The sequence below is a fragment of the Nothoprocta perdicaria genome, unplaced genomic scaffold (genome assembly GCF_003342845.1).
Source record: "Nothoprocta perdicaria isolate Ctin4 unplaced genomic scaffold, notPer1 scaffold_22, whole genome shotgun sequence".
NCBI lineage: Eukaryota > Metazoa > Chordata > Aves > Tinamiformes > Tinamidae > Nothoprocta > Nothoprocta perdicaria.
Genome location: NW_020455415.1, coordinates 2,839,852 through 2,854,305, shown reverse-complemented (window position 1 = coordinate 2,854,305; position 14,454 = coordinate 2,839,852). Strand labels below are relative to the sequence as shown.

General features: G+C 40.0%; 1 protein-coding gene across 5 annotated transcripts in view; it reads right to left on the bottom strand.

Moving 5' to 3' along the window:
* Window positions 1–10,519, bottom strand: part of TBC1D8B (TBC1 domain family member 8B) — a 29,806-nt gene extending 19,287 nt beyond the window's left edge. For 2 of the 5 annotated variants that reach the window (XM_026038916.1, XM_026038920.1), the window contains exons 1-4: window positions 10,314–10,477; window positions 3,697–3,807; window positions 684–802; window positions 334–559 (exon numbers count right to left, since the gene is read on the bottom strand). In XM_026038916.1, coding sequence (XP_025894701.1) covers window positions 334–559; window positions 684–802; window positions 3,697–3,807; window positions 10,314–10,443 — 586 coding nt within the window. In that variant the 5' untranslated portion in view covers window positions 10,444–10,477. Of the gene's footprint in view, window positions 1–333; window positions 560–683; window positions 803–944; window positions 963–2,209; window positions 2,393–3,696; window positions 3,808–10,313; window positions 10,478–10,502 lie in introns of those variants that run through there. The other 3 variants (XM_026038919.1, XM_026038917.1, XM_026038918.1) reach the window with 3 other exon arrangements.
* Between the last annotated feature and the right edge of the window lie 3,935 nt (window positions 10,520–14,454).

The following is a 14,454-nucleotide window of genomic DNA, read 5'->3' as shown; positions in this document are numbered from 1 at the left end:
CTAGTATGTAGTATACCCAGAGAAAAATTACGAAAGTCTGTATGTATAAATAACTAATCTCACAAAATGAATTCATCTGCAGCATGGACTACAGGTGAAGACCTTTATTTACACTCAACTGCAATAGTTCTGCCTTCTCTATGAAGCTTATATAGAGAAATCTAACAGACACTGTGTCTTAAGTTTTCTAATGCATTTATTCCCAGAAAGTATTTCTGCTTTGCTTTATTTTTCTGTCTTGTGCTGAAATCTGCTCATATGTGAAACAACTCAGGACACAGGAAGAATTCYGTCAAATCTGAAAGATACATAATAAAATCAGGGCTTACTTACTTTCTGCTCCCAACAAAAATGAGTAAAAACTAAGAAAGTTGGTACTAAGATAAAGCCATCCTTGACAAGGCACTCTGCCCCTCCAGTAACTGCATGAGTAATAGGTAACCAGCTTCTCTTGCTCAGGTAATCCAAAACACTTTTCAAATTTCATAAGAGCTTCACGAAACTTCTCAGGATCTTCTTCTTTTACAAAAGAACCTTTTCCCTCTTCAGCAATCAAACCCTAAAACAAAAGCATCAGTTACTTAGGGAAGAGTCCTTGTGGAAAGGTGTCATATGTGCAGATGCATACATACATCTGAAAGGAAAATCCARTTTGGCCTCTCCAAGTTATGCCTGTTACTTACTCTTATCTTTCCCTGGACAAAGCTTGTAATATCCTCATTTGAATCAAAAACAGATAAAGTCTTCATAACATTGTGTTCCAGCCAGTCCCAGTGTTCTGTTATTTCTTCTCTGCTGGCTCCTGTTTGAGAGAAYAAGTTAATAGTACTTAAAATGGATTTTAAGTATAATGTTTCACAAGAAAGCATAGCTGCATCTTAAATGGAAAACAAGCACACAATTTAATTCCTAATCCCAGAAGAAAAAAAGAACCACTGACTCACATAAATTTGATCCTTGAAATAACTTTTGACACCTCCAAAATTAGTACTAATTTCTTCTGGATCCTCTGGAACCTCAAATATGGGAATCAAGGATGTTTCCTTCCACTTCTTTACATACTTGCAAGAGGAGGAGTAACTTAGAATATCCTTAAGGATACCTCGATATCCTTAAGGACTGTATGAAGCATAAAGCCAAGATATATTCAATGATTCAAAATATAAAAACTGTTTCTAAACAGTTAGAGAGAAATCAAGCATGTTACTTTATTCATTTTACAATGTTTTTAATATCAGTTTCAGAGAGCTATCACCAACTGCATACTGAATGTCATTGCAACWTTATAGCAAAGAAAATCCTAACTCATTTGAGCTTTCCAGAACATATTTAGATTATTATTTTACTTTAAATGCAAAAGAAATCTCTCACCCACCAGCTACTTTTTCTAAACAGTAAAATGCGGTACGCAACAGTTATGATAATTCTGCTTATCTTTTTTAAATACTAAGTTACAAAGTATGCCAGCAGTAACAGATAATAAAGCAAAGATGATACAAGTAAAACAACAACAGTAAAGAGCCAGCAAATTCCATACTSAGTCAGCTCTTTAAAGATAGCTGGTTTTCTCCAACCCATCAGACAGTGGGGGAGAGGGAGGGAAAAAATTTATCACTGTTAGGGACTCTACAGTACGAATTAGTTGGTAGTTTCATCCTCCACAGGAATGTTCACAAATAAACTGTCAGTATGATTACATACCATCAGTCCTCTTGAAGAACAACACAACATTAACAATTCCTTCTTTCTCATATTACTTTGTAAAGACTAATTAAAAGGCTTCCACCAGACTCAACAGAATTAAAATTGCCTTGGGAATGAATAGAAACTGTTCTAAACATCGTTAAATATTTAGACTATGCTATACAGAGTGAATTTGCAATGGCATTTTAAAAATGATATAAAGAGTAATCAATACAGCAATGAAATTACAAACTAATTCTATCTCTCAGACTATACACAGAGGACAGAGAATTGTCAGAGGACAATTCTTTGAGTCATGGTAAGAATATGAGCCACAGATGTGACTTTGTAAGGATGATTTTTTTTATATATAATTTAGAAAAAAAAAAATAGGAGCACTGTCATTATTAAAAATCCCAACCTAAAAGTCATTTTGATAATAAGATTTTCATCAAGAACCTGTATCTGCTAATGCTAGAAATTACACTACCAGAAATAGTTTTGAATCCTGCTTCAGAACACTCACCTTTTACATTTATTATGTGTTCTATAGTGTGCTTTATTGCTTTGGAAACACACTTGATTTCCAAGGGCAAACTGGCTGAGGAATAAATTCCCAAATCAAGTATTATCTTCTTTGGAATCAGCCACCTTCCACTAATTTCTTTGGACATTTTGCATAATTTTCAGAACTCCCTCTAGAATTCCTCCTTCAGAAAATCAAGAATTGCTTTCCTGGAATATGAATCAGCCAACATTTTTCAGCTACACGTACAACAGTTGCCCAGCTAATATTGCCAGCCAGATTTACTATAATGTCTTGGAGAGGTCAGGAAAATAGTAGTTTCTACAATTTCTTCTGCTAGATTTGATTTCCTGAAACATAAATTTAATACCATAATACCAAAAAAATTTCATTTCAAGCTATTCCACTAATAAAAGAACCTACTTTCCAGGCTATGGCACTGCAATGGTGTCAGTTTTCTGAGCACAAGACCATGGCTAATGCCTTGTTTTCTCACATGAACCCTGTAAAACCAATTGGTTCTCTGCATCGTCATGGCAAACCCTGCCTTTTGAGGTAAAGCTTGTCACAAGCTTTGCAGGAATAAGAACGTAATCAAAATCGTACAAGAACAATCTATAGTAATCATCAGCTGCCTATCAGAAATAATTATGCATGCTGTCAGTCTAATGCATAAATAACAGTAGCAATTAGCACTAGACCACAAGACTATCAATTAACTCCAATATGAAGACAAGAACATGTCTAGGAAGGGAATCAAAGATGCAAGCAGTGAATGTAACATTCCTCTTAAGTTTTGGAATAGAGCTATCTCTGGACATACCCAGTATGTAGGCAGCCTACAGAAGGGAAAGAGATTTGATTCTCAGCTGAGGCTGCAAAACTTACATAAATAAAAATAAAGTAATTAAAACTCAGAGTATCCAAAAGAGTTCATTAGGGAAAACAAAACACACATACGCTGAAGGTCCATTTTCTTTTCCATTTCTTACTGTGTAATAACACAACAAGAGAAAGGGGAAGAACATGTTACATTATAGAAGAGAGAGATCTGAGAGGATAATTCAACTCTTCCCATGACTGGGGCCCTGACTTATAGGCTCAGCTCTCCTGAGGGTCAAATTTTACATATCATCCTGAACTCTGCCAAGTTACAGAGGTTATTTACAGGTTACAAAGGAAAAGATTGTACCACTATTATTCCAACAGAATAGTGCTCTAACACACTTGAAGGACTTTCCGAGAAATCAGGCAATCTGAAGTAATACAAGGAGTCCATAGATATATTCTGGAAATTCAGAACTATATATTGCTGTCAATCACAGGTTGCAATCTCAGAAGCATCGTTGCCAAATTACTATTTAGAGGCCACAGGAGTGAAAAATGATAAGATTATCCTAATCCAAATGTTAATATCTTCCTTTGCACCTTGACTAAATGATTTTTCACTTTATAAACTCACTTAACTTCTAAATAATAATACATACCACATGCAATGGACCAGTAAACTTGAGAATCCGGTGTCTGATGTAGGATGCGAAACGGGGCCACTTTTGATGTAGAATCCAGCACTGCATCTAGGGTTCCCACAAGAAGACCTGTTGCATTTAAAAAATAAAACATGTACAGCATAGTGAAACTTTTGAACATACATAATAAGTACAGAGTTATAAAATGTCTGGATTCTTTACAAAGCATCTATCAGATGACATACATGCAGCATGGAACATTAATATTTCACCTTACTATCACACATATAAAGTGCATTATTTCAATATTTATTATACATCTAAGATATATAGGCGAGTGCCTACACAACCCACCTTCTTGCCAACAGATGCTGAATTAACTCCTAAAGCACAGAACATGATTTTCCCATGGGTACACTTAAAACACGGAACCTCTGTGACTTGGCTATTCAAGGACCAGTAAATTACATGAATCAAAAATATTCTCGTGTGTTGTCTGCAACCCATAGATTTTAAGCACCCACAAACAACATCTCATCTTACAAAGTAGGGTTTTTTTAATAGTCTATAATTGAAAACAGACACTGAATTGATAATACAACATTTATGTCTGCTTAAGGCGCTTTGATTTACTGAATGAGTCATAACACTGAGCTCATCTCAAAGTTGGCTTTGTTTTAGCAGATGTTTTATTATCTCTTTCACCATTCTCTTAATATCATTTTCTGTTATGATACACRGTACAAGGACATTAGGCACCATTTATGTGGTTGATATAACGGCTAAGCCTGAAGAGATGATTAGGACATTGCATTAGAAAGCAGCACTCCTCAAAATGCCAGAACAGTGTCTGTCTATTTGGAAGGTCATAAGATTTTAGACACAATAAACTGTGGCAGGTTAATATGAGTCACTTCAACAGTTCTCCAGCCAATACTGCTTCGTCCAGGAATGTCATAAAGACTACAGGTTTGCACTTCAGGTAATAGATATTCGCTACATTACGAACTATGAATTTCACAGCTTTGGTAACTGGCATAACTGCAAGTAATTGGCAGAGTTACACCGTCTTACTCTGCTGCTAAAGTGCTCTAACTCCTCGGCATAAATTTTTGGAATATTGTATTTTCAGGCAGGGTTTCCATAACTACAAGTCATTCAGAGGATCTCAGCAAGCACTCCCTTTTATTCCTGTATTCTAATGGAAAATCAGAATCATATTCACCCCAGGAGTTGTGACCAATGTGAAGAGGTTTACTGGCACTCTGCTAATTCCATTCACACAGATCTATTGAAAAATGATTCATATCCGGAGTTACCAGCAAGCAAGGACTTAAAACCACCTGTATAATTACAAGGATATTAACCAGATAATACAGGAGTAGAGAAAAAGAGAACTAGAAGCTAGAATTATTCAAAAACTATACATCGACTCACAACAAAGCTAATTCAAACCAGTTTCAAACCMGCTATACACACAGACAGCACTGCATGCTTAAGAGGAAAAAACACTTTGCTTTTATGTAAACATTTTAAGTTTGAGTAAAACAAGTAGGAAACACCCTAAATACTTAAATAAATACAATATTTCATAAAATTAAATGGCAAAGAAACCAGAATAGCTTTGAACTAAGGATTTGTTCTTTCCACAGTCTCTGAAGTAGGTAACCGATAGAATATCAGCATCGACTGATACAATATCAACTAATTGCAACAAACTTTCTCAACAGCCTAAAACTAACATTCACAGATGAATGTAGATGATTCAGTGGTAACACAAAACAATGCTCCACAATACTGGCTTGGACCATCTTCTTGCTCATGATCACCTTCTTGTTATTTTGCTGCAGAGAGTTGCACCAAAATGCATTAGCAAGGAATTTTGCTTTCAGTTGTACCAGGTTATTGCAATAAAGCTCAATATGCTACATAAAAATAACTGCCTGATACTTTGCCACTTGGAGACAAACACCACAATGTTCTTCCAGATTTATTTCACCAAGTATATCAAGAGAGAGAGTGTTCATATTTGTATTTTATGTTGCTTCTCAATACCATAATCTTAAAATGTATTTCTGCTGTGCCAGATTTTTATTTATTTATTTATTTATTTATGAGATTTTTCTGTTACCTTTTCCTAAAAGAGCGCTATTAGTCTGAAGGAAAGTTAGGACAAGCCTGCTCTCTCTTTTGTTGCCTAACAGCATCTTGATGGTCAATGATTAAAAGTATTAAGAATGGCTCAGCATCTCCCACTTTATTAGACTGGAAGWATTAATGGACATAAAATAAATATTTGTAAGACAGTAACAGTTCCTTACAAGTAAAACTGTTGTATTGCCACAACCCTGATGAGACCCATAATGGCAAAGACTTTGAAAGCAGCCACTTCAATGCACAATTCAGTCCTCACTCTTAGTTATTTATAGCATCATAAAAAGGAGCTGATCAAAAGTGTTGCAATAGCTTTGTCTGAGTGACAAAAACTGCAGGCAATAATATTCCGCAACTATAGCTATAATTATTTTGATAGTAGCTGCTCATTTCTACATCCTAAAGAACTGAAAAGTTAACTGGAGCTGAACCAAAGGGAGGAAAAAACTATTTGACAACTAATAGATAACAAACATTGTTCATTTTGATCAGATGTCTGTCTACTTGAAGACAATATGATTGCAGACACAAAACCATTTATAAGCCACCATCTCAAAGTACGTGACTTAAAATATACAAATATCGATTCTTAGAGATGTAACATTGGTTAGCTTAAGTCTTCAATGAAAAAGATTCATCACTATTTACAGTAAAATAAGTACATTATAGTCATGGTTAAGTTTCACAGACATCACAGCTCTTGCTTCTGTTCAGCTAAAAGTGTAATGTAAACAAATATAGACTTCTGTACCAAGCCCTAGCTAATTCAGTGACAAGAACTCCTGCAATGCATTGCAGGGCCAAGAAAGAGGAGCCTACCCCGGTCATAGCCCTTTAATCTCCAGCCTGCTGGAGCCCTGTCTGCTCCTGGCAGAAGGTACAAACGGGGGTGAAGCTTCCAAGGTTCTCAGAGATTACAGCACTTTTAATGACTATTTCTAAAGCAAGTGCCACTGCTGGGACAGTGCTGTAGACTGTACTGGAAACTGAAAGCAGTTCCCCTCCTGAGAACCCGGTGGAGCCCAAGCTGTGCGTCTTCTGCCTCGCAYCCAATCCCTCTGCTTTTCCAGCTTCCATTTCTTCAGCAAACCATAACACCTCCCACAACTGTTGGTAGTTTGATTTCACACCTCCAGGGGTGCCTGGCTCCTACGCACTGAAAATGCACGCAGTGCTGTGATTCAGAAAGTTAAAGATTACATCCTTCAAATTATGCCCTAGTCATTTTCCCATCTTCCATCCCTAGTCATAAATAGGCTTCATAACAGTGTGGCATTATTTGTCTCACAAATAGATTCACTCCAAAGTAATCTTTGCTCCAGCTGAAGAAATAGGCAGCATAGATCTTTCCAGACCTTAATAAATATAGCAAGCAGGTTTACCTTTCAATTCCCATCACAGCTGGGAATCGGCTACAAGGAAGTTCCAGAAAAAAGCTGCAGGTATAAATGGTCTCTGGTATTTATGTTACTACTGTATATTTAGCCAAGCCACAGCATAGACCTTTATGTTTTGAAGAGTAAGCACCTTTTTTTGTTGTTGTTGTTGCATACTGGGCTTAGTTACAGTCCGAGTCTCACCTCCTGTCCTGCTGTTCCTACTACAAGTTATTTCTGTAAGTTTGTACAAAAATCACAAAGTGCTTGTTAATGAAATAATGTTTCCAGTAGAAAAGTCCGTTAGGGACATGCTCACCACCATTGATATTCACTTCTTGAAAACACTTTAACATGACTCCTTGGATTGACACTAGATAAGGAAAATTCTCCCTTGAGAACACATGCAGAGTCTCCTCTTCCTCCCACCTCGTATTTGTGAGCTAGGGCTGATGCAGACAAGCAGCTGTATCTTCTAAAGAGCAGCTGCACCAGCAGGGTCTTGTGCTGATTCAGGATTGCAATAATTGCCACAAGGAACCAGAACTGAAGAGTCAGGACTTTTCCCTGCTTAAGCAACATCCTTTTTATCCCAAGTATGGAATACACAGCAAGCTAGGAAGACTAATTGCAACCATGTATTTTATCAATAAACTTTCATTTCTCACAGTCCATTTTACTGAAATTTCTCAAGCAGAAAGAGGCAAAAGAAGACAATGGAAGCAGAAAACAACTTGCTTTCTGATGCTTTCGAAAGATGGATGTTTTGTGACAGTAAATATTTATATAACTACTCTAGGAATACCTGTTTTCTAATAAGTTCCTGTTTGAACAGTAACCAAAGGAACATTTTTTGGCCAACATGCTTTACCTCACTGTAACCATCTCTTGGTTACAGGATATATCTTCGTAATGCAGCTTTTGAGTCATCATATCTATGCTTTTGTACACAGGCCATTCTGTCTAGCCACAACTTCATCAGTACACTGTGAGAAACCTGAGTCGCACCTCCCACAGTGCCTCTGCAGAAGACACAATGACCAGAGCGGTCACAAGACTGCCCCGCCAGACATACAGCAGCTATTTTGGGATAGTCTACTACACACTGAATTATCAGGAAGTCGAACCGGTCAAACAGGTTAAAGTATTCGTAACCTTAGGTAAGTTCTAAGAAAGGAAAGAAGATGAAATGTAAAGCTAGGCAGGTGCATCCCTGAAGAAGGAGATTCAAGTCTTTGCAAAAACAGCACAAAATGCTTTTATTCATGACACCAGTCAACTAGTCATTATTCTATGTGTGGGCACAAGCCACAGAAGCTAACTACCACCCAAGGATCACAGACTGATGCTGCTGTAACAGTCAGTCCAGAAGGGTCACTTACCCAAATACAACCAGGGCTTTCCTTGTAAGTCTGATACAGCTCAAGAATTCCCATTCTTCCCTTGGGTAAGTGTTGTTGCTGTCATCTATCCCCTTCTGACTAGTCTGCACCTGTCTTCTCCTACTGGCTGCTTCCTCAAACCACACTCTTCTCTCCTTATGTTCTAGATTACCATGTGGGCTTCAGCATTCCTGGGAATCCCTTGCTACAGGCGCCTCAGCTTGTCCTCATTACCTGTTTCCAAGCCCTGCAGCACTGGGTATCTCCTCTTCCACTTTTATCCTGCAGCCCAGTATCTCCCTTCCCTCCAGACACGCTGGCACTGCTGCCTGCYGCCTCACACCTTATGTCTCATTTGCTGGGAAGTGCTGCTCAGGAGAAACAGAACAAAATTTTCCTTGGCACATTCGAGGTGATCTCATACCATAATAACTATATTATGCATTGTTCTAATGCATAATAAGCTTTAATTTTCTTGAGTGACGTTTAGCAATATAAAATTAAAATCAGACAAGGGCAAATTATGTTATACCTAGGAGGCTTGCATATTTTCATACCTACAAACAYAAATTTAACTACATTATTCTGCAATGCTCTTCTTAATACTTCCTATTCACAATTTGAATTGAGCAGCATTTCACTATTTTACTTTCTTGAAAAACGTATCTTGTACAGACAAAATCTGTATAAAACTAAAACTATGAAAAAAAGTTATTGAAATAAGATGTGCAATGCCACAGTTAAGGTATACTACAGAGATTATCCCATTCATGCATTTTTCTGCTCTGTCAAATATCATTAAGGACAGAAGACTAGTAACAGACAACTCAGGTGCAGGATAAATCAGCCAGACAAATCTCCCCAGCTGCAAGTCTACAAGGTTATTAAAAAAAAAATAATCCTAGAAGGGCAGGAGCTGGGATTCTGTAATTATTTCATTTAACCTTAACCCTTATTCCCTGCAAGTAGCTCCCATACCAATGAAGGATGCCCTACATTGCTCAGGGAGGTTTCTGCAACATTCATCTGAAATGAAGCTCTACAGTCAGAGTCCCTGTAGGCATAATGATGCAAACAGACAATAAATAAGAATAGAAAAATCACTTTCATATCTTGAATTTCTCACGGAACCAAGCTTTTGATACTGAGGTCAATATTAGTCTCCTGGTCTATCAAAGAATGATTAAGGTTGGAAGGGACCTCTAGAGATATGTAGCCCACCCACCCTGCTCAAGCAGGGTCATTTCACCATCCTCTCGTGCAGGAAGCTCCACCATATGCTTATTTGTGAACGGACAGATCAGAAACTCCACCTCAGGAGCTCATTCTAAGCAGCCTCAGAGTCAGGCAGAAAGAGGGACTCGAGATAAGCAAAGCAGGGCAGACGGGTCCTTTCAAACCTCTCCCTTTCCGAGGAGCTGAGGACCTAGCCCGGCCAGGGTCTCTGCTGGAGCCAAGGGCTGCTCAGCCCGGGAGAGCCCCGGGCTGCCCTGGCTCACCCCMGCTTTGGGTGACACTCCAGGGGTGCCGGGATGCCCCTCCTGGCCGGGCACTTCTGCCCACCAGAGAACTTCCCCAAACCCTCGAGGCCTCCGCGGCGGTGGGGGGGAAGCCCCGGGAAGGTCAWGGTCTCCAAACTGGGCCAGTCCCTCCCCGGCGGGGCCGGGCGGCCCGGCCAGCACCGCCCCCGCCGCTGCCCCGCTCCCCCGCCGGGGGCCGGTACCTGCCAGGCCGCCTCCGCCCTCCTCGCCGTAGCCCCGCCGCCTCTGCAGCACGAAGTACTGGTTGGAGCGCTCCAGCACCCACAGCTTGAGCGCGTTCTTCAGCAGCACCTCCTCGGGCTTCAGCCACATCTCGGCGGCCCCTCACGTCCTCCCGCCGCCGCCGCCCATGCCCGCCCGCTCCCACGTACACAGAGAGGCTGCCAAGCGCCGCCGCCGCGGGCGGAGGGAGGGAGGGCGGCCCTGCCGCCGCGGGGTCTGCTGGGAAATGTAGTCTTCGCTCCGCGCCCCCCAGCGCAGTGCCGAAGCCTCCGCACTACAGCTCCCGTGAGGCATTGCGCGGCCGCCCTGCCCCGCCCTGCCCCTCGCGGGGAGGTCGTTGGGGCAGTTGCACAGAGGGAGGGCGAAGGGGAGACGCGAAGCTGCTCCTCGCCCGAGGTGTGTCCATAAAGTCAGTTTTTAATCACGAATTTCTTTTAAATCTCGGACAAGCTAAAGGCGAGACCGGCCTTCCCCCACCTCAGAAATYGTGTCATTTGTAATTTTACGGTTATTTTCTAATCAGAACTTAGCCTTACACCCCATTTTTACACCCTTCTCTGCTCCTACAAACCAGCAAACAGAGGCATGGGAGAAAAGACACGAAAAGAACACGCAGTCAGCGCCTCTGTGCCTCATGTTGGGCCAAGACAGGCAGCTCCAGTGGCTGCATTATCCAAAAGGAATCAGCACAGAGTACAGAGTGAAGTAATATTCCTGTTTTCATTTTATCTGTGTTTATGACAGAACAGAGTAGGAAGCAGCAAGTTCCAGGTGCTCTACCTTTAGTAGTAAGGAAAAACGAATTAAAAGTCATTAACTAACATGTAGCATCTATCAGATGAAACATTAATGAGGCAAGGCAAACAACTTCAAGATGTACTTACAGATTGTTCTTCACAAGGGAGTTTCCTCCATCAGGCCACCTGAAGCAATTGAGAGTCCAAGATCCCCCGGGAACAGTTCATGTGTGTCATTTCTATGGCCATTCCTGCAGATTTACCAGCAGAACTCATCTAATGATTCCTGCAGSGATGCAGCTGTTCTAAGAGCATTTCCAGGGGGAATGTTTACCGTTTAATTTTCCTCAATTAGACAAGCCTTTGGATGTGAAACAGGCATGCAGGATCTAACACATCTTCTAATGATGATGCTAATTGTTTGGAGAAATGCCCTGAGAATTTCTTACCCGGAGCTCAGCGTTCAGCATATTACGCTGCYTGGACAAATGATATCTACCACCTCCTTCTTCAAGCTTTGTTAATCAAATAGCTTAAGAAAAACCTTCTGTTTATTAAAAAAAAAAAAAATCACTTTTGTTTTCCTGTCTCCCTGTATTCAAGGTCCTGGATGTCTTACTTTTTACATTCCCTTGCGAGTTGAATTCTTAATCAAATACTATTAAAACATCCTCTTGGAGGAATCTATTTATAGACACAAATTCTTAATCAGTGCACAGTCATCCTACAGAATAATTAATGCATTTCACAGCAAGAGAGATCTGTTGAGTGCTGCAGGATTTTTCTTTCCCTGTATTAAGGGCCTCCTGAAAACATTAAATTATTTTCCTTGAAGTAACCATAGCTATCAGCTCATAACCAGATGTTAAGTTCTGTCTGTATAAGGACTAATTTAACCAGCAACAAATCAGAGCCACCTGGATATCAGAGTTCAGTCCTAAGTTTCCCTTAGAGCCAAAATTAAATTGCCAAAGCCAGTAGATTTTCTACCATTACCTCTTTTTGTGAGGAGGGCAATATTCAAATCTGCATAGGAATAACAYTCATATAAACATAGGTGAAAAGGCAGAGATATCTTTTGTTAAACRTGGAATAAAATTCAGACAACCAAGATGTGCACGTTTATTTTGCCTGACTATTAGATCACTTGATAACTTCCAGATATTTCCAGTCTGAGATATACTAGATCTCACTGCTTTCTATAAAGTCAACTGCATTTTTCACTCAGGCTACTTTTATATATTTGCAGTTCCTCACAACAAGCCCTGCTTTTCCCTCAAGCCAAATTTGCTTTAACTGCATTTCTACAGCGACACTGGAAATTTTTTTTCTATGTGAGCAAATATTGTGTCAGCCTTGTATTTACAATAAAGATCACAGAGCTGTAAAGCCTGATTCACATAGCTACTCAATATCAGGTCATAGGGCTACCTGCCCTTCCTCTCTTGCTGAGGACATCTTTTCCAATCTCCATCAGAAAATATGGACTCATTTCTGAGTGAAATGTCCAGATCAGCAGTATCTACTGAGGAAGAGATAAATGACAGCAGTGAAAAAAACATACAGAGGTTTTCTCCTGTTCTGCTTTCTCTTTGGGGACAGAATAGTTGAAGTGTTTGTGATCTTTTGTGATTTGTGATATTTTCTCAAAGTGAGACAGCAACAGATCTGATCTCACTGTAATAGGTTTTGAATGCAAAAAAATCTGTACACTTTCCTTTGTAAACAAAATATCTCCATACCCAGTATTTGCAGAGTCTGCACACAAACAYATCAGACCCCCATGCTAAGCTGCAAAAATTCCCCCCTCCCAATAAAGACTTTCTGCTTATCAGTAGGCCAAGTACTGCTTAGTTATGTACATTGTTTCTACTCACTTTACAGTGCTTCAGACTTGAATGCAAGAAGATTCAGAATTTTTCAGCAAATCCAGTATAGCTGGTCTAAACTCTGAACAGGTTCACACATTTTCAGAACACATACACAGCATTTTTTTTTGAGCCAATTTCCTCACTGTGGTGTTCTGCTACACCCACCAGTACCATTGCATTTCTTGAGAAAATACTGTATAAAACTAGACTCTTAGACTAACAAAATATCAACAACAGAAAATCGCAGGTTCATTTTCTTAGAAAGTAAAAAGAAACATCTGAAATCCATAAACACAAAGTCCTTCAAATGCTTAAATCAGAAGAAAAAAAAATCACAAAGCACATTTCAAATACTAAACTGACCTTGAAGCTCCCCCATTGGTTTAAATATACATATATATAAATAGCTTCTCTGTTAAAACGCAGAAGACCAGCACTTGATTTCATACTGGCATATTATCATGGAACTACTCTATTGCTTATACATCACAATAAGTTCGTAAACAGCTTTTGAAATTAAATATTCAAAGGCTACATATTTAGCACTTGGCTGTATCTTTCTCTGCTCAGTTGTAGAATGGAAAGAGGATCACAGCTACCAGCACAAAACAGCTTCAGAGTGAAGTCAGGTTACACTCAGACTTACAAATTGAGGCCACAACCAACTAATACTTCCTGCACAGGACTCGAAAGCCTGCAAAACAGAACCGAGGGCAGGCTGGTAGGGCAGCATTCCCATAGTTAATGTAGTCACTGCCTTACCTTCCCTGCAGAATAAGCTGAAAAAACAGAAAGGCAAGGCTGTAAATACTATTGAATTGGCTAACGGATTTGACACCTCTTTACTATATTTAACTCTGCAGTACTGAACATCTGCAACWTAAGTAATTTTAAAATAGTTTAGGACCAAGTGACCAAATACTTTTAAAGGGAGAAATGTCAAAGACRGGCCTGACAGTGAGAAGGGAATTGTTCGAGCTGGCTGATGTGAAGAGATCAGGCAGAACTGCCACGTGGCAGCCTGCACCTAGAAGAGCAGGTTGGAAGTACCATCAAGAAGCTCCCWCAGGGCCCTTCTGTACCTGTGCACACGGGAGGCCTCTTGCAGAAGAGGGAATATGGCTCAAGACAAGATGCATCTTCTGTGTCACTCCTACTCCTTTTCTCACACGCTTTAACCTCTTTTGGTTGTTTGGTTGTTTAGACTTGACAACCTTGCCTCAAAGCACGTGTTATTCCTCCTTGTAAAGCTCAGCTCTAGACTCAGGCCTCTGGACACAGCTTTAGTCCAAACAACAGTAACCCCCATGGTAGCAATAGCAGTCCTTAATCCTGACAGTTTGAGTAAACTGTGCTACGTTTCGGCCTTTCAAAACTCAGTTTTGGGGGTGTGGAATGAGGCAAATTAGGATAACCGCCAACTCCAGTTTCTACATAAGAGCTGGTACCAAACATTCAATGCCAGTCATGAGCAGGTCATCAGAATACAGTTT